At 49.6% G+C, this 24,016-nt stretch overlaps 7 protein-coding genes across 7 annotated transcripts, besides 12 other annotated features; 3 read left to right on the top strand and 4 right to left on the bottom strand.

Moving 5' to 3' along the window:
* Window positions 1–1,136: 1,136 nt before the first annotated feature.
* PVX_002775 (hypothetical protein, conserved) lies at window positions 1,137–1,838 on the top strand (the record flags this gene model as incomplete). The annotated part of the gene is made up of 1 exon (XM_001612844.1): window positions 1,137–1,838. The coding sequence occupies one exon, from the start codon at window positions 1,137–1,139 to the stop codon at window positions 1,836–1,838; it is 702 nt and encodes a 233-aa protein (XP_001612894.1).
* Window positions 1,839–2,669: 831 nt separating this feature from the next.
* PVX_002770 (hypothetical protein, conserved) lies at window positions 2,670–5,090 on the bottom strand (the record flags this gene model as incomplete). Its single annotated transcript, XM_001612843.1, has 1 exon — window positions 2,670–5,090. The coding sequence occupies one exon, from the start codon at window positions 5,088–5,090 to the stop codon at window positions 2,670–2,672; it is 2,421 nt and encodes an 806-aa protein (XP_001612893.1).
* Window positions 3,249–3,290: a microsatellite.
* Window positions 5,091–5,313: 223 nt separating the features above from the next.
* Window positions 5,314–5,339: a microsatellite.
* A 1,074-nt stretch (window positions 5,340–6,413) lies between these two features.
* Window positions 6,414–6,437: a microsatellite.
* Window positions 6,438–7,383: 946 nt separating this feature from the next.
* Window positions 7,384–9,485, top strand: PVX_002765 (hypothetical protein, conserved; the record flags this gene model as incomplete). Its single annotated transcript, XM_001612842.1, has 1 exon — window positions 7,384–9,485. One exon carries the CDS (start codon window positions 7,384–7,386, stop codon window positions 9,337–9,339), a length of 1,956 nt encoding a protein of 651 aa, XP_001612892.1. The 3' UTR covers window positions 9,340–9,485.
* Window positions 9,486–9,757: 272 nt separating this feature from the next.
* Window positions 9,758–9,793: a microsatellite.
* Window positions 9,794–10,197: 404 nt separating this feature from the next.
* PVX_002760 (hypothetical protein, conserved) lies at window positions 10,198–11,292 on the bottom strand (the record flags this gene model as incomplete). The annotated part of the gene is made up of 1 exon (XM_001612841.1): window positions 10,198–11,292. One exon carries the CDS (start codon window positions 11,290–11,292, stop codon window positions 10,198–10,200), a length of 1,095 nt encoding a protein of 364 aa, XP_001612891.1.
* Window positions 11,293–11,593: 301 nt separating this feature from the next.
* Window positions 11,594–11,622: a microsatellite.
* A 351-nt stretch (window positions 11,623–11,973) lies between these two features.
* Window positions 11,974–11,998: a microsatellite.
* A 17-nt stretch (window positions 11,999–12,015) lies between these two features.
* Window positions 12,016–12,044: a microsatellite.
* Window positions 12,045–12,476: 432 nt separating this feature from the next.
* Window positions 12,477–12,508: a microsatellite.
* Window positions 12,509–12,518: 10 nt separating this feature from the next.
* PVX_002755 (DNA-directed RNA polymerase II 135 kDa polypeptide, putative) lies at window positions 12,519–17,282 on the top strand (the record flags this gene model as incomplete). Its single annotated transcript, XM_001612840.1, has 2 exons — window positions 12,519–13,206; window positions 13,315–17,282. Exons 1-2 carry the CDS (start codon window positions 13,155–13,157, stop codon window positions 17,280–17,282), a joined length of 4,020 nt encoding a protein of 1,339 aa, XP_001612890.1. The 5' UTR covers window positions 12,519–13,154.
* Window positions 17,283–17,533: 251 nt separating this feature from the next.
* Window positions 17,534–17,560: a microsatellite.
* A 93-nt stretch (window positions 17,561–17,653) lies between these two features.
* Window positions 17,654–20,140, bottom strand: PVX_002750 (origin recognition complex subunit 5, putative; the record flags this gene model as incomplete). Its single annotated transcript, XM_001612839.1, has 1 exon — window positions 17,654–20,140. The coding sequence occupies one exon, from the start codon at window positions 20,138–20,140 to the stop codon at window positions 17,654–17,656; it is 2,487 nt and encodes an 828-aa protein (XP_001612889.1).
* Window positions 20,141–20,711: 571 nt separating this feature from the next.
* Window positions 20,712–20,741: a microsatellite.
* A 1,018-nt stretch (window positions 20,742–21,759) lies between these two features.
* On the bottom strand, window positions 21,760–23,887 carry PVX_002745 (DHHC zinc finger domain containing protein; the record flags this gene model as incomplete). The annotated part of the gene is made up of 9 exons (XM_001612838.1): window positions 21,760–21,866; window positions 21,988–22,075; window positions 22,191–22,226; window positions 22,348–22,443; window positions 22,696–22,757; window positions 23,021–23,143; window positions 23,268–23,389; window positions 23,609–23,667; window positions 23,825–23,887. The coding sequence occupies 9 exons, from the start codon at window positions 23,885–23,887 to the stop codon at window positions 21,760–21,762; spliced, it is 756 nt and encodes a 251-aa protein (XP_001612888.1).
* Window positions 22,457–22,476: a microsatellite.
* Window positions 22,478–22,542: a microsatellite.
* Window positions 23,888–24,016: the final 129 nt, after the last annotated feature.

Genomic DNA, 24,016 nt, shown 5'->3' with positions numbered 1-24,016 from the left:
CTGGTGTGCAGATGGGGTGTCTCTGGGGGGCACTCCCCACATGAGCAGGTACGTTGTAGCTACTATCACCTCCGTTCTGTGCAAGCGAGCAAGAACCCGCTCATTTAAAGCGACATACACTTTTTCCCTTTTTTGTGTGTACAAGGCTATTCCACCGATTGCTGCTCCGCAGATGTGGCAAAAAAACCTTTGAAAGTTGCACGCTCGATGTGTCTACCCCCCCCTGAGCTTTACACCGTTGGGTAGCTTCTTTACCAATCCGTTATGTAAATCTGTCCGGTCTTTTTTCGAACTTAAGAAAAAATTACCCACTTACATGCGCATTAGACCATTGAACAGCACCAAGAATGGTTGTGCTAAAATTGGTATTCCCCTCCTTGGCTAGCTAAAAAAGGAGAGGAAAGAAAAAAAAAAAAAAGGCTTTATTTGCTTTAAAAAATATGAACAGTTTATGTAACTTTTGAAAAAAAAAAAAAAAATAGCTATATTGCTGTAAGAAATATGAACAGTTCATATTGTTTTATAAAAAAAAAAAAAAAAACAGCTATTTTACGCAAAATTGTGTGCAAAGCCATTCCGCCAATGTGAAGATAAAACAATCGGACGTGAGAATAAGGCTAGTAATAAGCGTTGCTCGCGAAGGAAAGGAACTCTTTGCATTTCTTTTTCGCCAACTGTGAGCAGTGCATCCCGAAGTAAAGAAGCGCGACAGGAGTGAATAATCGAGTGCGTCTTTGCTTAGTTCTTTAACATAAAACGTTACTCCCTTTTTAAATAGACGTAAAGAGCAATTTGCCACCGTTCCTTGTGCGTTGAACGGATACACCCTGTTGTACCTCCCTGTGGTGGCCCCCTACAAACCACGCTAACGTCGTTGAAATGAGAGCGGTGTGTGTGTTGGACGCTCCTAGCAAAAGGAAAACAACTTAATCTTTTTTCTCTCCCAAAACGTAGCCTTCGGTTTGAAGCAGGGAGGGTTCACATCCCATAGCGTCCTTCTCCTTTTTTTTTTCCTACACAGTTTGGATACCCCATTGACGTAATCGCCTTGTGGCACCCTCATGTGTGTAATTTTCCCTGCGTTTGTTTTTTCCCTATATTGAGCAGCCCCGTCTGATAGAACTTTTCTCAACCAAATGAGGGGGAAGAACGCGAAGAAGCTGCGCTACCTGGACTCAAAGGGGATGCTGTACTCGAACGGGATAGCGTACGAGGGGGGGGTCAATCACCCCAGTGGAAACAACAAGGAGGAGGATCTCAAATTGGTGAAAAATTACAGTGAGCTGCAAAACTTACTGCGAAAGGAAGAAGAGCAGCATGAGGCCCTAAAAAAGCAGCTGAATCTGCTGCAAAAGCAAAGGGACCTATTGCAGTGGCACCTTTGCAATAATGTTAAAAAGCTAAGCATGCAGAGAAGCGAATGCAAATTCAAGGAGCAGTCTAGCTCTAAGCTGGAGGGAAAGCTGCAGCTACTGAAGGAGAACACGAAGATGCACAAGCTGGAGCGTGACATTCTGGAGGATGAAGTGAACAGCATGGAGGAGCAACTGCAGAGTAGAGTAAATCTGAAGGCGAAGGTGGAGAAGCAGTTTAATCGATGGATGGTTAAACAAAAGGAATATTTAAAGGACTTAGCCCAGGAAAGGAGGAGCGCCTTTCAGGAGAGGAACAACAGACAGAAGCAGTTGAAGAAGCTACTTCTGGTGGTGAAGCAGGAGGGTATCAAGAGCTACGACATGGACTACCTCAAGATGTGTGAGCTTAACCTTGTGAACCAACTAAGTCATCACAGGGATTATAAGACGCTGGAGATGGGCGCGGCAAAGGGGTCACCTTAGCGGTGGAGGCTCTTAACAAAGGCAGAATGGCCGTCGCTGCCACTCTTCCGTCTGCTCTACGGATGGCTCTCGCGAATGACTCCCTTGGGGGTAGTCACACGGGCGCGTCGACTCGATCGACCCACCTAACCCCCCCCACACTCCATTTGCGTTCAACTGTTTGCTCAATTTAAGTGGTGCATCCCGTGGCGTTCCTACGAACTGTGCGAGACGGGAAACCCGAACGAGTGCTTTGCTTCACCTCTTTTGTGTGTTTTCCTATGCATGTGCCCTTTGGTGATTGTCACCACATAGGGGCGACCACTCCTGCGCATGCCCCTGTTGTGCGTTGAACCATAATTTGGCCTTTAAGAATATCGAGGCGGGAGTCGTAACGGTATGAGCGGAGCAATCCGCTTGGTAACACTGCGGGGAAGGAGCGCTTCCTCTTTTTTTTTTTTTTCCCCCTTGCAAAACAACGTTGTGCGATGTACCCCCCAGGGGGAGTAGTCCGTCCCTCCTGCAACGATGGGCGTAGTAAAATTGCGCCTCCTCATGGCTCTCCTAAAAGCCACTTGAGCAGCCGCTTAACGGATCCAAACACAATTGCGTTCAAAACGGTTTGCACTTTGGTGGTATTTAAAATGGCGTTTCACAAAAAAAAAGAAAAAGGGGGGGCACAACCCAGTCTAGCAGCCGCGTTAATAGGCAGCCGCGTTAATAGGCAGCCGCGTTAATAGGCAGCCGCGTTAATAGGCAGCCGCGTTAATAGGCAGCCGCGTCAAAGGGTAGCCGCGTCAAAGGGCAGCCACGCCAATTGAGAAGCCACCCCAATTGAGAAGCCGCTCCTCCTCACCGTTGCGCATCGTCGTGCTTGAGCGTGTTCAGAATTCTGGGTAGCGTGAAGACGACGCCACTGGCGTCCCCGACGAAGGCCGCGTTGATACTGGGGTGGATGCAAATGTAGCTGATGGGGACATACGGCTCGAAGTGCTTCTCATACGTCCGGACATAGGAAAAGGACAAGTCTCCATCCAGCTTTTCTGTAACGTTCGTCACGGAGATGGACCCATCATTGCAACCTGCAATCAGAACGACTTTTTTGTTTTTCCAAAAATTTGGTCGTTCCAATAGATATAACGTAGATAGGGAGGACGTTTTTGCAAAATGGCTCGTAGGGACCTTTTTAATTTGCTTGAGCGTTTTGGTATCCCACACGGAAATGTAATTGTTGCCTATTAGCAGAAAGACGTCCTCCAAGAGCTTCGAATACTTCAAATCCATGATGGGGCTCCTCGAAATGCACGTGTAGAGCAGCAACTGAAAATCGTATAAATCGTAGACTGCTATGTAGCCACTTCCGAAGGCAACCCACAGTTCGTACTTATGCGTGACTGCTAATATGGCTGATACGTAGCATTTGTTTGGCGCATTTCTGTCCTTTTTTTTTTTTTTTTTTTTTTTTTTTCTCTTTTTTTTTTTTCCCCTTGAAGGTAACATTCCCATGGCGGTGGCGCGCCCCCCGCTGTTGCAGTTGTCCTCATCGGTGGAGTTGCCATACTCGTCCGAGTCGCTTACTGAGTCGCTCTCCGATTCGCTCACCGAGTCGCTCAGGTAGCTGCCGCCGGAGAACTCGCTCGAGTTTTCCTCACTGTCCGGCTTGCTGCCGGAGTCGTCGTCTTCGAGGGTGAAGCCACCTTCCTCCTCTTCCGCATCTTCATCTGCATCTCCTTGCTGGTTCCCCCCACCGTTGCCACCGCTTCGGATGGTTGTTTTCTTTTTCTTTTTCTTTTTTCGCTTCCCCGGGCGGTTATCGGTGCGGCCGCGGCGAACGCGATCGTCACTGCTGCCACCGCTGCTATCGTCACTATCGCCGCGTCCATCGCGATCGTCACTGCTGCCACCGCTGCTATCGTCACTATCGCCGCGTCCATCGCTGCTACCACTGCTACCGCTGCTACCACTACCGCCGCTCTCACTGCTGACCCCCCCCTTGACGTGGCCGAACAAGTGGTGCGGGTGCACGAGGATCTTGATGAGGTTCCCACTGGGCACCTCCCACACGAAGATGTACCCCTGCATGTTCCCAGCAATGATCCAGTGGATAAAGTTGGCAAAGGTAGATTTCACAGAGAGGCCCGAAATTTGATAAGACAAGTCGTTGTAGTTTTCCCCCTCATTCGAATGGCCACCCTGCGTGGCGAACTTCCCCGAGTCCCTCTGTGCATTCGTCTTAGTATACGCATCGATGAAGCCACTCTTCTCGTGTGAATTGTTAAACGGCTTCCTAGCAGTGGAAGAAGAGGAGTTATTAAAATACGTTTCTAGGCACTCCCTTGTATTTAATTTGAGAATGCATTCAAATTCGATGCTCTTGTAAACTAAGATGCACCCATTTTGAAGACCCAATATAACTGTTTTGCCAATTCCTCCGATGCTCCCATACATCATACAGGTGACTGTACATGGGTAGAGTGTTTTGTGTTGAATTAGCTTTCCCTTTAGTGTGTATTTTTCATATGCACATGGGGTTTGCACGATAATATTTTTCACTTCGTTTGAACTCTCCTTTTCTACGCTGATGGCGAGGACTGGTCCGGGTTTGTTGGGCTGGTTGGGGATTCCGCATCTCTTCGCTACGTAGATGTAGTTGGTCAGCACCATCGATTTGATATTTGTGAGGAGCAGGGAGAAGCTCCACTTCTTTGGCTGCTCCCACTCCTCGCTCTTTTGGCTTATCTTTATCAAGTTGCTGCTCGCGGTGTTCGTGCTGTCAGACTTGGCGGACCTGGGCGCGAGGCTGCCTCGGTTTGGCGCCTCCCCCGGGGGGGTTTCCCCCGAGGGGGGTTCTTCCATCGATTTGTCCTCCAAGGGGGTTTCTTCCGACGGTTTTCTTTCCACCGGTTTTTCTTCACTTGTCACTTCGAGGGGTGCCTCTTCACTAGCATTGTCCTCGCCGGGTCTCTCTCCACCCGCCAGCGCCTCGACTGCAGTGCCTTTCTCATTGGCACCACTCACGTCGCCTCCATTCACGTCGCCTCTATTCACTTCGCCTCCATTCATGTCCCCTCCATTCACCGGGCCACCCTCCGGATCGACTGCACCTCCGTTTTTACCCCGCTGCGGCGAACGCGGTGGAGGGCCCCTTCGCTCGACTCCTTTCTTTGTCTTCCCCTTTGGGGGGGCCTTCTTTTCTGGGCTGCTCCCCTTGTTGGGAGTCCCCCCCGATCCTCCGTCCGAAACGGCTAAATCATGCTCATCCATGTTCTGCATTTTTTTATTTTATTTTTTTTTTTTTCCCATTTGGGATTTTACTGAAAAGGGAGAATTGGGGGAGGACCTTCCTCTCGCGGGGGTAGCAGCGATGTTCTGGGTGTACGCGGAGCGAGAGGTACGTCGCGAAGGGGTTAAAGGAGCACAAAAATGTTAACAGTGCAGGGGAATGGGGGGCCTCTTCCTCTTCAACTGCTAAATATGCCAATTGCACTGAAACAGCAACAACACACAAAAAAAAAAAAAAAAAAAAAAAAAAGGCGTAACCACGTTGGCGCTGCGTTGATTACAGATAGAGCAAGTGGAAAGACGCCCCCGGGGAAGCCGCCTACGTAGGGGCTTAACACAAAAAAGGAAAGAATGTAAACGGGTTGAGCGATGAATTGAGAGCGCCTCCCTATGCAGTTACAAGAATTTAATTAAAAATGGATGTGTTTAATTAGGGTTTCCGTGATGAAATAAAATGTCTTTATGTTCTGTGAAAGGGGGGGAGGGGGACACACAGCCGATGGCGCTGTGCACGTTGCCACTGGGTTACAATTTAATTTGGCGATTATCAGAGGGGGAGTCCTCGTCGCGGCACGCACATAGAAATAGCATCACTCGTATGTGCTTCATGGCGGTGTGCATCACTGCGGTGTGCAACATTGCGATGGGCTAATGTTGTTGGCTGCTTGGGGAAGGCTACACCGGCGGGGGAGCCAACCTCTCTCAAGGTGTGTGTATATGGGGGGAGATGCACTTTTAGGGGGCCTCTCCCGCATGAGTCATCTCTCTCTCTATCGCTATATGTTTGTTTGCCTGTTTTTCTGCCTGTCTCTCTCTCATTTTTTTAAAGAGGCGACGCAAAACGGGGGAGAAGGCGACGATGCGGGAAGTATAAAAATACACTCACCAGGATGATTCCCCCATCGACGCGACCCTTTTACAGTTAACAACGCCGAACGGGGGGGCCCACGTAGGCACGACCTCGTCTTCGCTCATCCGTTGCAGTTTTAAGCGGCGGTGGTGGGCAAACTAATTATGCGCCGCTCGGTTGGTCACATTCGATATGCTCACGCTCTTTTCGAAGCAAACGTCTGGAGGGGGCGCTGCGTTAAGGTGGCACGAAGCGGGGAGGAGAACAACGGGGGGTCTCCTCTCACCCGGAGCAACCCCCCGTCAGTGCCGCAAAGGCAGCGAGGGCGGCGAAAGAAGCGAACGTTGCGCAGGATCGTATCATCAACGGTCGGTCGGCGCGACAGATAGGCGTTCGCAAAAGTGGCGCCGTGGCCCCTACACGAGGCATGCGCATACGAATGAATGACACTTTACATGTACCTGCTCGTGTAGCAAAAAAAAAAAAAAAAAAAAAAAATTGGAAAAAGGGGGGACTCCGTGGAGGCTTAAAAATTAAAAACACGCGGGTCAAAGTTGTTCTCCTCTGGGCAATCTCTCCCTCGCGTGACTTTCGCGTAGTGCTCGTCAGATGGTGTCACATCAGTTGGCCATTTGGTGCTTCGCCATTGCGGTATAAATTTTTTTTTTTTTTTACAAGCATTGCCCAGGGCAGCGCGCAGGGAATTGCCAAACGGGATGCCGCGCCGTCAGAAAAGGGAGTTCGCCAAAGGGCGCAAAGAAGCGCCTAAAAGAGTGCGTAAAAAGTGGGATAAAAGAGAAGCAAAGAGGAAGTGAAAAGGGAAGCGAAAAGGGAAGCGAAAAAGGAAGACTATTTTTTTTTTTTCTTCTTCTTCTTCTCTCCTCCGCACCAAGTGCCGAGCTTCACGAACAGGTACTGCATTTGAAGAAATTTCCGCCAACGAGTTGCCCATTTTTGAAGACCGTGTCCCGAAGCTGCGGGGGAAGAACTCGCCCGCAGATGTCCCTGTGATAGAGTTGCCCCCCAGGGTGCAGCATACGCTTTTGCGCGCATGATAGATAGTCGTGTAAGCAGGCCCCTTTAAGTTGCGCATGTAAGAGGTGAAGTAGGTAGGTAGGTAGGCAGTCAAGTCAGCCAGTAGCCATGCCGGCGTTAGCGCTGAGCGGTTGACCTGTGAGGTGACTACTTTAGAGGCGGTTAACTTGTAAGGAGGATACGCCGCCCTGCTCCACAACCCCGCCAACGGAGAGGGAAGACCGCCTGACCTTGGATCCACCCCCATCACAGAAGATAACGCAGCTGTGCCCCCCCGGGAGATCTCTACCCAACCCGTCAACCCCCTTTTGATTGGAGTTTTACTTAAAGGGGGAAATATACGTGCTGCCCTCCAGATTTTCTGCCCTAACCAGAAGGAAGAGAGTAAAGTCTATCCCAATGAGTCCGAGGAGCCGAACGCACAGCGGGAATAGGAGCAGGAACGCGAATGAGGAGAGGGCCGGCCGGGGGGGGAGGAGGAGGTATGGCGACGGGAGCAGCAGCGGGGGGAGTGCCCGTAGTGGGAGAAGTGGTCGTAGTGGGCGGAGTACCTCCCGAAGCGGCTACAGTCATAGTGGAAGTGGAAGCCGAAGCCGAAGCCGCCCCCGAGGCAGCGGCGACGAGCGGCCCGGGAGGGACCAGGGCAACTGGGGAGGCAGCAAAACCTTTTCGCAGAGCCAAAATAACCCAATCGGGGGGAGTTACCCCCCAAAGGATAGCAACCCCTATGGGGGGTGGAAGAAGAATACCTATGAGGAGGGAAGGAGTAGCGGGCTGTACAGTTACACCCGTAATTACGGTGGGGGTGCTACCACCGCACAGGACCAAACGGATGGCACCTCTCCTGGTGAACCTCAGACGATGAACGAAGAGGACGAAAGACACCTACAGGATCTACTCAAGCAATGTGAGGAATTGAGGAAAGATAGCAGGCAGGTTATAAACGAGTGGGTGTTGAAAAAGTGTGCTACTTCCAATCTGAGTCAGTCTATAGCGGTCCAATTTTACCAAAGGATTTTGAAGTGTGTCTCCTTTAGGAACAAGCTAAATTTGATATGCTCCTACAATGAGCTCCTGAAATGGCTCATGCTGAATGGGAGGAGGAAAGAGCTGGAAGACTTTAAAGTGTACGTCCATTCGATTATCCAGGATGGGTACACTTGCGCTTACTACAAGGACCACGGGGCTATAAATATCCTTTTGCAGATGGTGCACTCTTGGAGGGAGTTGCTCATCACAAATGTTAATGAGACGAAGTTGCTGCTAAGTGTGTTTCACAATGAGAGTGCCAATGGGAATGGTAGCGGCAATGAGAATGGCGCTGCTTGGGGAGGGGGTGGCACCCACATTGATTCATACCACCAGGGAATGCCAGACCAGTCCACCACCAACCCAAACGGGGGGATGGGGGGCGCCCCCCATAGTGAGCAGGGCTATACGGATAGCTACACGCAAAGATACACCACCGATTTTGAGAGGGGAAAGTATGGACATAGCGGCTACTTCAACGGAAGGAATATTCCCCCGCCCCCTCCCTCTCTTCTCCTTCCTCCCCCTCCTCCTCCACCTCTCCTCCCATCAAATGACTTCCCAAAGGTTAACAAGCCATTTGACAGATACAAAAAGAGAGATTTCTTTCCGGATGAGGGGAGGAAGAGCTACTTTAACCACCCATGGGGGGGAGAAAACAGCAAAAGTAAAAACCCGGAAAGCATTTCAGTAGGTTTTTTAGCAACTCTATTGAAGTTTATATCGAAGAAGGGGAAGAAGCTGCAAATTCCACTCGTCCCGTACACGCCCATAGACATCTCATATACGTATCAAACGCCGCCGTCCACAAACACGTCCCAGCAACTGAGTGAAAAGATAAACGAGTTTTACGAAGAGCTGGGGAACATCATGAAGGATGAAGGAGGAGCAAGTGGCGAAAGTAGCGATGCATCCGATTCGAGCGAAAGGATGAAGGCCTACGAAAATTATAAGGCGCTGAAGAGCTTGGGCAGGAAAGAGAAAGTAGAAAGAAACTACTCCAGTGACACGAACACCACCTTCTCATCTGTCGAGCTTTTTGACAACTCCATGATCGAGCTGCTAAACGATAGTGATGATAAGCTTAGGAAAAATAAAAAAAGCAAAAATGTCAACTTTAGCCAAATAGCCATCGAAAATGCGCAAAATTGGAATGAGGAGGGCAACCCGGGGACATCCAGCTTTGATTTTTACTCCGCCGGCATGCCAGACCCGGGCGAGCATGACGTGTTCGAGAAGTACCGGCGCAGCAAGGCCTACGTCTACCACGAGGCCATTGCGCACAAGTTCCACGAGGTGAAGGGGAAGGAGCCCCGCCCCGTGTAGCATGAAGCGTGAAGCGGCAGCGTTGGGCAGCAGCGTCTATGTCGCGCTAGCGGCTCTATCGCGTCAGCGGCTGTGTCCCGTCAGCTGCTATGCCCCGTTAGCGGCTGTGTGTCCTCCCCCCTGTGCGTAGTTAATCGCCTACCGCGCGTGCTATTTTTTTTTCCCCATTGTTTTGTGCATTTTTGTTCCGTTTCTTCCCCACCTACGCCCCTACACGTTGATAACATTTGTAGCCCCCCCACGCCTGCTCGTATGGCTGCGCGGGGTTTACCCATTTGGGGGGAAACTCCAACCGGTTGTTTTATTTTGCTCCACTTTGCTACATTTTGTTATGTTTTTTCCATTTTTCGGGTGACCCCCAATGGCGCATTTTTACCTGAACAGTTCATACTTTTTTTTATGGGCATAATTTTTGGCTAACAAGTTGGAAGAAGAAAAAAAAAAAAAAAAAGGAAAAAAAAAAATTTAAAGACAAATGAGGGGGAATTAGGGAGCATTTTTGCGTTTTAAAATATTTTAAAAGTGGGATGCAGAATAGGGGGAAGACTTTCGCAAAACACTTCACTTCATGATAAATGTGTGGCCATTTGGTTGAACTGGGGATGCGTTGACACATGGTGGGCGGAAAAGAAATGGCTTCCCTCCGTGTGGCGGCGCGGGCGAGGGTGCGCAGAAGGTGGGTGGAAGGCGGTAGATGGTCGCTCATGGTAGCAGATGGGCGGTAGCTGATGGATGGCCGATGGCAGATACCAAATGGCAGGTAACAAATGGAAGATGGTCAAATGGGCAGCTTCGCAAGGCCGCTTAGCAAAGACAGACGTAACTCTAACGCGTAGGCGGCAACTCCACCGCGCCGGGCTACACCGCGGGGAGGGGCGCGCTCGCCCAAGCCTTGCGGACGGTGTAGTTGTACAAAATGTCATCAAACAAATGAGTTAAAAACATGAGCAGCAAGTACGTTTTTACGAGACTCACAAAAAAAAAAGCAACCGTCGAGCCGTTGTTGAGGAGAAACAAGAGGGATTCAGATTGGCTAGTCAGCTTTTCCCGTAGGTTCTGCACGTACTTCCAGACCTCCTTCTGACTCATGTTGTTTTTTACAAAATGGGTATACACATCAATTAGCGAAAATGCTATGTTGTAGAAAAGGGAGAGGAAAAAAAAAACAAACTTGGAGCTGATCAAACGGTGCATTTTCTTTTTCTTCCGCATGGGCTCTATGCTCATCGGCAGAGGATTGTAATCACAATATTTTACTTTCACGATGCTTATAATTGTGGCGAGAAATAGGAGAGATACAAATTCGGCTAGTCTCCGGATGGACACCTTAAATTGAGGGGTTGCAGCTGGGGCTTCCTCTTTAACCTTCTCCTCCTCTGATTTGCTGCTGCTGCTTTCGCTGCGGTTATTGGCATCATCCGCATTGGTGTAGTCCTCTCGGTCGTTAATAGATTTATCGCCTGCGTGGCTGCTTATTCGTTTTTTTTTTGCTCGGTTTTTTACTTCGCCCTTTTGCCCCCCCTTTTGGGTTACTTCTGCGTCCGACTTTAGCTTCTCCTCCTCAGTGGGGTCCTTCCCCTCTGCTGGTTTTCCCTCCCCAGTTTGGTCATGTCCATTCGTGGGGTCCCCCTTTTGGTTGGAATTGTCATCCGTGTGTTGATCCGGTTCGACGGTGCTGGCCTGCCCCGGGGAACTGCTCGGTGCTGCCATTTGGTCTATCTCCGAAGGGGCGTCTTTCCCCGCGGGGGGTTGCTTCTTCGGCCCTTCATTGTATCGCTCCGCTTGATTTGCTTCATTTGCTTCGTTCCGCTTTGGCTTCAACTCGGCCGCTTTCTGCTTGCCCTCCGCGTCCTTCTCTACATCGCCCCCTTCCGACTTCCCCAGCAGGAGGTTCATCCGCGCTTCATTCTTTTTAAGCAGTCTGTTTCTTCTCTTCAGCGCATGCTTATCCATTTTGCGGGAGGGGGGTGGTGTGGGTTACCATTCGGGGGCTGGCATGCGTGAGGGGAGGAGCAAGGAAGTGATTATTTGCAATGAGGGTAAAAATGGGAAAAAGAAATGAACGGGGGGAGATGCGGTAAGGTGAGGAGGGGGAAGACCAGATTAAAGCCAAACGGGGGGAACCATCTCATCAAACTGGTAGGTCAATCTCGGTCTTGTATCGTCCACGTAACTCACGCGGGGGGTAACCATGCGGAGTGAGGCATACATATATATACATACATATATTTGCTCCACTCAGGTTGTTATAAACTTCTGTGCGATTTCTTTTTTTTTTTTTTTTTTTTTTCTTCGCTCTGATGCGTGTCCATGCTTTCCTCTAACGTGTATCACTCGTCATGGTACTTGCGTATGCATACATTTCGTGGCAAATGAAAAAAAAAAAAAAACACGCGCTTTGTAGCAAAAAAAAAAATAAAAATGATAAGGGGGTGCTGTCCTGACTTCCCTGCCTCCAAAGTTACACAAACATTCGCAATTCTTGTATTTGCCTCTTTAAAGATATTTTGTATCTGTTTGCATTTTCCTGTTTTGCTCCAGCAGGAAATGCATGTTTCACAAAAATGTTGCCAGGGAGTTGCTCGAACGCTCAGCCGCTTGCGTTGCTGCTTCGGTGTTTCATAAAAGGAAAATTATTGCAATCTGTTTTGCTTTGTTTTGTTTTGCTTCGCCGGGAAATGCTATGTTTTTTTTTTTTTTTTTCTTTTTTTTCTTGGTTAAGTTTTGCCAATACGCTTTTTCGCTGCTTGGGGGAACTTCGCTCAAATGGGGTGAAGCAAACAGGGCAGGGGTGGTGGAGTCATTATAATAATGCGTCACTCCGCTGACTCTGCTGACTCGACTCCGCTTGGTTATGTAAGTACGCTCTTCCGAAGGGTACTCGGCCAAACAATTGCTCGCCGCTCTTTACACGTTCAGTTCGTTCATATCCCTAATTCTCTTTTCGCGCGAATTGCGACTCGCCATTTTTTTTTTTTTTATTTCCCCCCGCTGGATGGCTACAAGAACGCACCGTTTTCAGCGCTGCGCCTTTTCTCCATACGCATGGCACATGTATAAGCAAATTTTTTTGAAAGCCCGTACGTCGTATGCAAAGCGGATGAATACGGTTGTGCACAGAAGTTTGGGTCATACCCTTTTGTAGCGTTTTTTTTTAATTCCTTTTTTTTTTTTTTTTTCCCGACCCCCAATCGGTAGGGGAACTACTCTGCGTTTAATACGACGCACCTGAAAGTTTTATCCTTTTCTCTTTCACGGGAGGGAAAACAAAACAAAAAGTAAAAAAATTACGCGTACGGAGAGTAGGGTACCATTTTGAGTCACTGTGCCAGGAAGAGAGGGCACTGTTGCGTCCCTTTTTGGCCAGCGTCAGGAGGGACATATGTATGCCACCACGCGCATGTATCACCCGCTGCGTTGTGGAACCTGCTGGATGAACATACCTTCCTTCCTCTCTTCTGCTTCCTTTTCGGATTACCCGCTTGGGGGCAGCCAGAAAGAAGGGGAGCGAAGAAAAAGGCATCCATAGCGAAGCGAAAAGGGCAGCAAAAGGGCAGAAAAAGGCATCAACGAGGCACCAATAGCTTAGCGAAAAGGGACCAATTTGCCGAAAAGAGGGACGGCAGAGAAGCCACCACCCCGGAAGAGCCCCGTCGCGATGCCGTTCCAGTTTGGTTGACTTGCAGTTGCATCGCCAGGGCGTCCTTCCCACTTTTTACAACCCCCGGGAAGGGGCAGTTGTGTAAAATAAGCGTTTAAGCGTTTAATCGTTTAAGAGTTTTTCTTTTTTTTTTTTCTTCCTACTCGGTCGAAACATGGCTGTGAAACTGGAGCCGTCCTACTTCTCGGGAGAGTATATGCATGCAGGTAATGCTCGCCTGTGGAGAGGGTCCCCCCGAGGCGGTCTTCCACCGCGTATCGCGCCGCTCTTCATGCCGCTCTTCACACCGCCATTCCTCGCTTCACCCCCCGCAGATGCCCCTTTGGAGGAGGACCATGAGGAAGAGGAGCGAATAACGGAGGAGGACAGCTGGGTGGTGATCGGGTCCTTCTTTGGGAGCCACGGGCTGGTGAACCAGCAGATCGAAAGCTACAACGATTTCATTGAGTACCGGATGCAGGAGATAATCGACGAGCACCCCCAGATAGAAATCAGGCCACAACCCCAGTACCGCTCCGACCGGGATGATAACAAAAATGTGATGTACGCTTTGAAATTCGGCCAGCTCTCCCTAGATAGGCCATTCTACGACGAAAGGAACTTAACCAATAAGAACCTGTGGCCGCAAGAAGCAAGGCTGAGGAATCTAACCTATTCCTCTGCCATATACATAGACATCGAGCAGAGCACCTACGTGGTGGATGAAAGTACTAGAAGTCAAATTTTGAAAGAAAAGTTTATATATGAGCGGATTAACTTGGGAAGAATACCACTGATGTTGAAATCGATGTTCTGTTGGACGAAAGGATTGCCAGAGAGCGAAATCGCAGACATGGGGGAGTGTGCATTTGATCAGGGAGGGTACTTCATTGTGAATGGTGGGGAAAAAGTGTTGGTGGCACAGGAGAGAATGGCTCACAATTTTATATACGTCTTTAAGAAGAAGCAGCCTTCGAAGTTTGGCTGGGTAGCTGAGATAAGGTCTCAAATGGAGAGGTCTCAAGCCACATCTGCCTTTTCTGTGAAGATGAAAACGAAAACGGGTTCTAGGGGTTCTGGAGGATCAGCCAGGACAGGGGGACAACTAGTGGCTACCTTGCCTTATATAAGAACAGAAATTTCTGTGGGAATTCTCTTCAGAGCGTTGGGTTGCACCTCCGATCGGGATATCCTCCAAAGGATCGTATACGATTTTAATGACAAAATGATGATTAACACATTGAGGGAGACGCTAGAGGAGTGCATAGACTACCCTACGCAGGACATCTGTCTGGACTTCATCGGGAAAAGAGGACCCACTGTTGGGGCGTCGAGAGAGAAACGAATTTTATACGCCAAGGAGCTTCTACGAAAGGAGGTCCTACCCCATATGGGAACCGGCCCAGGAGTGGAAAGCAAAAAATCGTACTTCATTGGGTACATGATTAATCGGTTGCTTCTAGCCGAGTTGGGAAGAATTAAAGAAGATGATCGGGATCACTTTGGGAAGAAGCGTCTGGACATTGCGGGGCCTCTAATGGCTAGCAGCTTCTCCACCTATTTTAGGAAAATGGCCAAAGATGTCAAACGGGTTCTACAGAGACAGATCGATAATAACAAGCCATTCGATGTTGCGGGGGCGGTTAGAAGTTGCTCTCAAATTACGCAGGGGATGCAGTACCAGCTAGCCACAGGCAACTGGGGTAAGGACAAAGATGGGAAGGTCATCAGAACGGGAGTCGCTCAGGTTCTAAACCGATTGACCTACTCCTCCTGTTTGTCCCATTTGAGGCGGTTGAATACACCCCTGGGTCGAGAAGGGAAGATGGCAAAACCAAGGCAGTTGCATAATACCCATTGGGGGATGATTTGCCCATTTGAAACGCCAGAGGGGCAATCCGTCGGTCTAGTGAAGAACCTCTCCCTTATGTGTGACATAAGTGTAGGCACATCTACGAACAACATTTTTGAGTTCCTCCTGGAATGGGGTCTAGAATCGCTAGATGAGGTACCCCCCCAGCTAATGAAGGAAAAGGTGAAGCTATTTCTAAATGGAAAATGGGTTGGATGCTTCAACCAAATTGATAATCTAATCGAAACGCTGTACGAATTGCGGAGGAGGTGCGACATATCCCCGGAGGCGTCCATCGTGAGGGATGTCAACAGTAAGGAGATTAAAATATTTACCGATTCGGGTAGAGCGATGAGGCCCCTATACGTGGTGAAGAACGTTAAAGGGGAAAACAAACTTAAGCTAACGAAAGAGCATGTGAAAAATATGATGGCCTATCCGGAGACCTACAATTGGGATTACCTCATCCAGGAGGGGATCATCGAGTATATAGATTGTGAGGAGGAGGAGACCACCATGATTAGCATGTTTATTGATGACTTGAAGACGGGCACGGGTTACCATAATAATTACACCCACTGTGAGATACATCCCTCTTTGATTCTAGGCGTCTGCGCATCTATCATCCCGTTTAGCGACCACAATCAGAGCCCGCGTAATACCTACCAGAGCGCCATGGGCAAGCAAGCCATGGGAATTTACGTAACCAATTTTAACATTCGCTTGGATACGCTGGCCCACCTGCTGTACTACCCCCAGAGGCCGCTCGTCTGCACCAAGGTGATGGAGTACCTCCGCTTTAGGGACCTCCCCGCAGGGATCAACGCCATCGTGGCCATTATGTGCTACACGGGTTATAACCAGGAGGACAGTCTCATAATGAATCAGTCCTCCATCGATAGGGGGCTCTTTAGAAGTGTGTTCTACAGAACCTACACAAGTGAGGAGAAGCAACAAGGCAGTCTCATCATCGAATCGTTTGAAAAGCCCTCAATTAGATGCGTAAAAAATCTAAAGAGGGGAGACTACACAAAATTGGATAACGACGGGCTGATCGCTCCAGGCATACGGGTTCTAGGTGACGATATAATCATTGGGAAAGTCTCCCCCAACATTGAAGACGAAGATGATATTGTGATTCAGAAGAGGGTACCTAATGTACAGATGAGTTACCCCTCTGGTGGGTCTACATCTAACGGGTTCATCACAGGAAAGGACTCTCCTACCGGAGGGAGCATGCTCAATGGAAGTGCAGGCAGCGTATGTGGGAGTGGAGGCAGCGTATGTGGGAGTGTATCCTCTCCGTATTCCCCCTCCTCCATTGGGGGACCCAATTTGATCGACTCAGCCCCAGACTCCCCCATGAGTGACAGATACAGCAGCAGTGGGCCAGTGGGAACAACGACGATGGCCCCACCGAGTGTTGCTTCCTCCACCCCGAGCAACACCACCATTTTTAGGAGCGGCAACACGCTCTCCAGTGTAAGCAGCCCCCACTATGGGACCACCATCGTTTCTGGCTCCACGAAGGATGAGTTAGAAGTTCCCACGCTCACCATTAGTACCTCCAATATATTGAAGCAGTATAAGAAGGACTGCTCCCTCAGTTTACGTGAAAATGAAAACGGAGTGATCGACACTGTTATGCTCTCCTCCAACAGCAGAGGCAATAAGTTTGCCAAGGTGAAGGTCCGCTCAGTGCGTGTTCCCCAAATAGGAGATAAATTCGCCAGTAGGCATGGCCAGAAGGGGACCATCGGAATTACCTACCGTACGGAAGATATGCCCTTCAGCTCAGATGGTACCTTCCCAGATATCATTATGAACCCCCATGCAGTTCCATCCCGTATGACAATCGGTCACTTGGTGGAATGCCTAGCAGGGAAGGTCGCCGCGATAGAAGGGGGAGAAGGAGATGCAACTCCCTTTTCTAGAATAACAGTACAGGAGATCTCGCAAAGGCTACACAGTTTGGGCTACGAAAAGTATGGCAATGATGTGCTGTACAATGGGCATAATGGGAAGATGCTCAAATCGAAGATTTTTATTGGACCGACCTACTACCAACGATTGAAACACATGGTGGAGGATAAGATTCATGCCAGGAGTAGGGGCCCTCTCACCATGATTACGAGGCAGCCCACGGAGGGACGTTCAAGGGATGGTGGGCTACGTTTCGGGGAGATGGAAAGAGACTGCATGATTTCGCACGGATCTGCGAAGATGCTGAAGGAGAGGCTCTTCGAGGAGAGTGACGCCTACCGGGTGCACGTGTGTGATAACTGCGGGCTGTGCTGCATCGCGGACATTAACAAGAACGCCTACGAGTGCACCGTCTGCAACAGCAAGACCAACATTTCGCAGATCTACATCCCCTACGCCTGCAAGCTGCTCTTCCAGGAGCTCATGACCATGGCCATATACCCGAAGCTCGTGCTGGAGGATATGTAGAGGAGAGCGGCGGCGGATCGGCGGTGGTGCCAGGTTGTCGCCCCTTCGAATGAGCTCCTTCCCCCACGCGGCTTCTACGCGGCTCCCACGCAGCTCCTTATTTTCTCCCTATTTTCTCCTTTTTTTTGCATTTTTTCCTCCTTTTTTTTCTCCCTTTTTTTACTCCCTTTTTTTGTACCCCCCTATGCGCCCACGCAGAACCCCCGCTCACAGTTGTCTCGAATTAGTGAAGCCATACGCACGCGGAGGTTAAGTTGGAGGAAAAAAAAAAAAAAAAAAAAAAAAAAATCGGCGCCGCGTGTGCAGTTGAGAAGTGTGGCCAGCGATGCCCCTCTGCATGGAGCCGCTACCTGTCGGGCGCCGCCCCCCCCTCAGAGAATCAACTCGTCGAGGGGTATCTTCAGGTCCCGGGCGATGCCGCGGATGGTCTCCTCGGGCACCTGGATGACCAGCTTGGTGTAGGGGTCGAGCGACTCGTAGGAAGCCGAATTGGCCCCCTCGGAAAAGATATTATTGCCGAGGGAGGAGAAGTTGTTCGTGGAGTTCAGCAGGGCACTGCCGCAGTAGCCACTCCACTGCACGCCATTCATCAAGCTGTTCCGAACCAAACAAGACATATTGTTTGCTGAGCAGAAGCTGATGAAGCCGAGCTGAATGAGGGTGTTTATTTGGTGGCATATAAGACTGTTAAGTGTTAACTTCTCATTGAAGAAGCACACGAGGAGGCAATCCGTCAAGCATATCCATCGAATGAAGGTAAAATTTTTGGGAATCGCCTGACTGATTAAGGTTAAAATGGATTCGTTTTTGCTCCTGCCCTTTCTCTTCTTGGGTAGGGTAAAGGCACCCCCCTTTACAGTGGCATTGAAGAAGCGTTTATCCGTTAGGGGCACATTTCTGGATGCAAGATACGCCCCGACAAGAAGGACTCTAGAATAGAATGATAAGTCAATTTTGTTCTTCAAATTATTTTCGTTCAAAAAAACGGAATCAATTAGTTCGAATGTAAAATGGCTAGCATGGTTGTAGGTAGCCACTCGGATATGCGTATCAATGTTCCTTTGTAGAGCATTCATATTTTCTACGATGGGTTCTAAGGTGCCATCTAGAATGGGTTTAATAAAGAGAGGCCACATGTGGCCACATATAAAAAGCAACTCGTGGAAATCGCTCTTATAGTCCTTATAAGATACATTAATTATGTAATCTACATATCTGCACCAGATGTCGCAAATCACTTCATTATCTAGTATGACGCCGTTCCTTTTGATTAGGAACTCCGTTTTGTTTTCCTTCTCGCAGTAGATCTGCACCTCCTTATCGTTATATGTGAGGAGCGATTCAAAGCACATGGTGTTGTATAAGCGGTATAGAATATTTTTGCACATGTCTGCTGTATACGAGTCAAACCACACCGTTGGGGGTTGGGGTAGCCCATCAAAAATTTCATCTGGCAATGGGGATCGATTGATTAGGATGACGCATAGACCTCTCGTCGTCTTATTCGCCTTCGTCAAGTCGTTATATGGCCCTCTAATATACTCGTGGATTCTCGTCAACGCGTAGAATAAATCCGGGTGGGTCCTCACTAGGTACCGCACGTTATCTAGGATGAACACCACTGATCGGTCGTACAGCTGGTCTTTGTGGAGGTGCTGATTCGGGGGCGTCACCCCTTTGGGAGATGCCTCCGGTGCGTTGCCATCGCCACCGCCGCCGTTACCCTGTTTTGGTTGCTTCCCCCCATAGCGCCGCTTCTTCCCTGGAGATGCTTCTCCCCCCGTGCCGTCCTCGGGCCGAAAGGACAACAGCTTATGAAGAACATTAAAAAACACATCCGTGTTTGACACATGGTTGGGAACTAACTTGGTCGGGTCGTGCGAGTAATTTGTAAAGCAGTTTGACTTTTTGTATTCTTCAAATTCGTGCAAGAGATTTATGCTGAGGTCCTTCAGGATGGTATGGTAGATGACATTCTTTGCGGATTTGCCAGATTGGTAGAGAGCCATTAGGCAGTTAACATACGCGAAGGGCACGTTCTTTAGCTTGACGAAGCTTTTCACTACTTTTGTTTTTCCCATGCCCGGTAGGCCTAAAACCTGAATCACCGAAATGGGGTCCCTCAAATCTCCAAGCAGATTCACCAACCGGTGCAGCTGCACTTCCCTTTCGAACCCGAACATCTTCAGACAGGTGATGTATGCCTGCAGCGTGTCGTGGGGGATGGCGGGGATCAGCTCCCGGAAGTACTCCTGGTCGATCATTTCGTTCAGCTCCTCGTCGAAGAGGTCATCCCCGGGCTCGCTCGACCGGTGAGAGGTGCGCGAATTGGGCGAAGTGTCAGACGCGTTGGACGTCCCGTCGTCCTCGTGCGGCACTGCCCCATGTTTGAGAGACCCCCTCTCCGCTAAGCACTCCTCCGCTAAGCACTCCTCCGCTAAGTACTCCGCATCGTCCTCCTCCGCTAAGTACTCCTCCTCGCCGCTCTCCCCCGTGTACTCATCATTCGTCTCCTCCTCTGCGTCGTTCGCCCCCCCCGGCTCGAAGTCCTGCTCATTCTTGTGCAGCCCAGCGATGCTCATCTGGGCCGGCCCCTCCCTCGGCGCCTCGCCCCCGCGCCGCAATCCGCTGTTGTAATCGACATCCGCGCCGCAGTCGACGTTAGCGGCACCGTCCGCATCATCATCGCAGTCGGAATTAGCGGCGCAGTCCGCATCACCTTCACCATCCAATTCTCCCCCCTGGCCGCCCCCCCGCCTCTGCTTCTTCGGAGAGCTGAACCCGTAAATGCACTCCTGCGCCGTTTCGTTGCAGTCGTCGGAGTTTATATCACTGTCGTTGTTCGCCAGCTTATGCATGGTGTCCTCAGCGTGTATGCTTCCGTGGCGAGCAGAGCCGATCGGCGCCCCTGGGTTGTCCGTCTAGTCGTCCCCTTCCCGCGGAAGACAAGCAAAGGGGGGCAAAACGGAGAGGGAGCACTAACGATGGTAGAAAAAATAAAAAAAAAAAAATAATAAATCGACCACTCGTGTGTTTCAAAACGCTCTAAGCGGAGTCACGAATTGTATGCACATAGTTCGCTGAAGAGGTGACGGTCCTGATTGCCAAAAAGAGAAAAAAAAAAAAAAGGCCCATACACTTCAAATAAGCCAGATAATCAAATCAAAACGGAAGTGTAACGGGAAAAAAAAAAAAAAAAATTACATGGGCATCCCACAAGTGACACACTGTGCGTGTGCTTCTGTGGTGAACGAATGCTCTCCTTAGGAACAAATGCGGAGGGGACATCACTAATTAAAAAGGAAGGCATGGTTAAGCAGCCGGCGGGGTGGCCGTGCGAGGAGAGTGAAAAACGAAACCGTAATGCGGAAGGGCAAATAAATTCTGCTCTTTTGAAGAGGCGGAAATAAAGGAACACGCGCGTGAGCTCAACGCATGGAAAGAAAAAAAAAAAAAAAAAAAAAAAAAATATATATATATATAAGCACATACGCATAACGCTTATTATGTGCACATGCACAATTGCGCCAAAGCGGACAGGGCAGCTCCCCCATTCCTGGGTGCCGAAGCATGGCCAACATAGGGAAAACACAGGTGATGCATTGCAAAGGGGCACTTTTCCTTTTCGCCTGATACGAGCCCTACGGATCGCCATGTGCTGTTGAACGTGTAGATTCCCACTCTGCAGTGCATGCACACCCGAGTGAACACACACGCGCACAGAAAAAAAAAGTTCACACTGGGCAGTACACGGTAGAGGGGACTCGCCTCTCCTCGAGCAGAGTTTCCCCCCTCGTGGCTACCATCAGGGGAGTACCTGTTTACTCTCCGCAGTCGCAAGAATAACTCGCGTCGTGGTTAGAAGCGATCCAAGCGTTTTTCGTGAAGGGGCAGGGCCAACTAGGCGAAGCTGCCCAAAAGGGAAACCCCAAACGACAGACACAAGGTGCACCCCGTGTTGAGACAAGCATGTCGGCATAAAATAAAGAAAAAATGAAGCAAAACAAAAAAAATGCAAACTCAAATTTAAATTCAAACTGTCACGTTTGAGTGGGGCGAATGCGCCCGCGCATGCAGCGCATCACAGGTGGAAATGGCTCGACTGGGTGAAGAACGGCCCGTCCAGGGGTGCACGAGCGAGGTCGCCGAGCTGCCACATGCACGCACTTGTAGATGCCCATTGGCGCTTACGCAGTTGTTCTTGCGCAGTTGTTCTTATGCAGTTATGCTTGCACAATCGTACGTTTCTTTTTAATTCTTTTTTTTCCCTTCAATGAAGTTTTCTCGTGAGGAAAAATCCGAGCGCGCCGTTCCATCGATGGGAAGAAACCTGGGAAGGAGCGCCGGCGGAGATGAGTGGGTCAGAGAACAGCGACTCTCTGCAGTGTAGCTGAGTTGGAGAAACATACACCTATGTATGCATGCACATTTGTATGCACATGTGCATATGTTTTTTTTTTTCTCTTTTCTTCCCCTTTTAATCGTCGCTGTACCAGAGGCAGCAGAATGGCTGGCCAAACACGTCCACGAGTGACTCTCGGAAGGGCCTCATTTCTCCGCGTTGGTTCTTCAGGTACTCTATCCCTGCGCGGGTGGGGCAGCGGTGCCGGTGAGCATCCACGCGAACACACTTCTACGTTGGCGCACCTCTACGTTGACGCACTTCTACGTTGATACACTTCCGCACCTCCTCCGCGGCACCTACCTGTCGTGTTCGTCCTAACCGCGACGTACTGGTCGACCAACATGACCAACGAGAACACCCCGAACAGGAGGGAGCCGAAGGTGTTCACCTGGAAGGGGCAATCGGGAAAAAGGAGAGGCACCTCAAATGAGGCCATTTCACCTAAGCACATAGGCACACTGCACAAAGGTAAAAACTCCTTCGCGTAAAAACGCAAGGCATACCAGGATGAGGAAGATGTCTGTTCTGCTGAGTATGCACTGAAAAAAGGGGGAAAAAAAGCGAATTTTTCAGTAGGTGGTATAATAAAGTCCAAGCGCAATACAGAATATGTCTTCCACACAAACTGCTATCCTCTTTTTGCGCGTCGTCGTGTGGTACCATCCCGTCGGTGTTCAATCTTGGGTTCGTCTGAATACACGAGATCATTTTGTACATAACGATGAAGGCGCAATTGGTGCACATGAGTAGGGTGTACTGCGGTGTGTAGCAATGCACACAAAAAAAAAAAAAAAAAAAATTAACAAATTGGCTAGCTGACAAATTGGCTAGTTGACAAATTAGCTAGCTGACCAATTAGCTAACTGACAAATTCTCCGAATGCCACTCATAAAAGGGATGCAAGAGAAACGTTTCTTAATCGACAAAAACGACTTAGCAATTTTCTGCCTCGTTTTTCTTTGCGCGTTTCGTGTGTGTATCCCCCAGCTGGACATTTTGGGGACTTACGAAATTGAGGAGGATAAAAAATTTCTGGTTGTGCTGTCCGACGCAGCCATTTATCCAAATGCCTTGAAGGAAGATAGAGAGGAAGGGGGGAGGAGGTGGAATGAAAAAGGCGAACCATCAGATGAACAAGATAGCAAATGTCGTAGCGAGCGCATGTGTGTCTCTGCAGTGTGATCTTATATCTGCGCGAACGCGTACGTGGTTCCCTTCCATTTGAGTTGCAAGCTACCGTTCTGACGCTGTCACCTTCTCGGAGCTTCGCACACCCATACAGTGTTTCATGTCGCGTTAGCAGAACGCCGCCCCAGCGTCGCTCTCCCCCTACAGTGGTGATCCATTTTAATGATGCAGCGGTTGCAAACAGAGCAGTGGTGAGACCTCTTTTCCTTTAAGAGGTTACACTTCGCGCACATGTCATCGTGACCCTTCCGTTCGTCGATTCCTTCCCCTGGAAATGAACGTCGGGATGGAGAAAATGAGATGATGTGCATACATGTACGGGTAACTTTGACGTGAAGGAAAGAAAATTGGGGGGGGAACGCTCAACTGGGTCAGCACCGCAGTGGACACACCTGTCTTGCTGGGCTCCCCTGTTAACACCCCCGTGTTTTTGATGAGGCATTTGACGTGGCACCACAAAGTCATAAGTGCGCAGAACCAGAAGGAGGCGTACGAGGACACCCGCGCTTTCGTTCTGACATAGGGAGAGGAAAAATAAGGAGCAAAAAATTTGCAAAAAAGGAAAAAGAAAAAACGATGTGATGGAACGATGTGATGGAACGATGCGGTGGAGCGATGCGGCGGAGCGATGCGCTATGTGTCAATCCGCTATGTGTGCGCTTCTTTTGTTGCCTCATATGGCGTCTGTCCCCTTTGCCCCCCTTGTGGGGCTCGGACAGACATTCGTGTTTACGCAAAAGTTGAGATGAACTTGGGGCAGAGGTACATGGACTGCAGAATTAGGGCGTAGGTCTGTTGATCGGGGAGGAGGGGGGAACGATGCTGTGTGGCGGTTTGAACGCTGCGTCGTTGGCACTTTGGGTGACGTGCCGTTCGAAATGTTGGTCGACCAACAGGCTGATTAGCAGGATGACCACCACTCTGGGGGTCGTTTGCGCCCTCTCCCTACCAGCAAAACGAAGAAGGACCTATAAAGCGCCAAAAGAACCGCCCCCATGTTTAGGGCTTTCATTCTGTGGGAAGGCTCTCATAAAAAAAAAGAAGGGGAGGCACAGAGTTCGAGGAGAAGACGAGCATATATCCCCCTGTGTGCATCCTCGCATGTGTACATTATGGGCAGTTTGACGATGCTGAGGATTTT

Source organism: Plasmodium vivax, chromosome 4 (genome assembly GCF_000002415.2).
Source record: "Plasmodium vivax chromosome 4, whole genome shotgun sequence".
In the NCBI taxonomy this organism is placed as follows: Eukaryota; Apicomplexa; class Aconoidasida; order Haemosporida; family Plasmodiidae; genus Plasmodium; species Plasmodium vivax.
The sequence above is the reverse complement of the archived record's forward strand: the minus strand, read 5'-3'. Positions and strand labels throughout refer to the sequence as shown.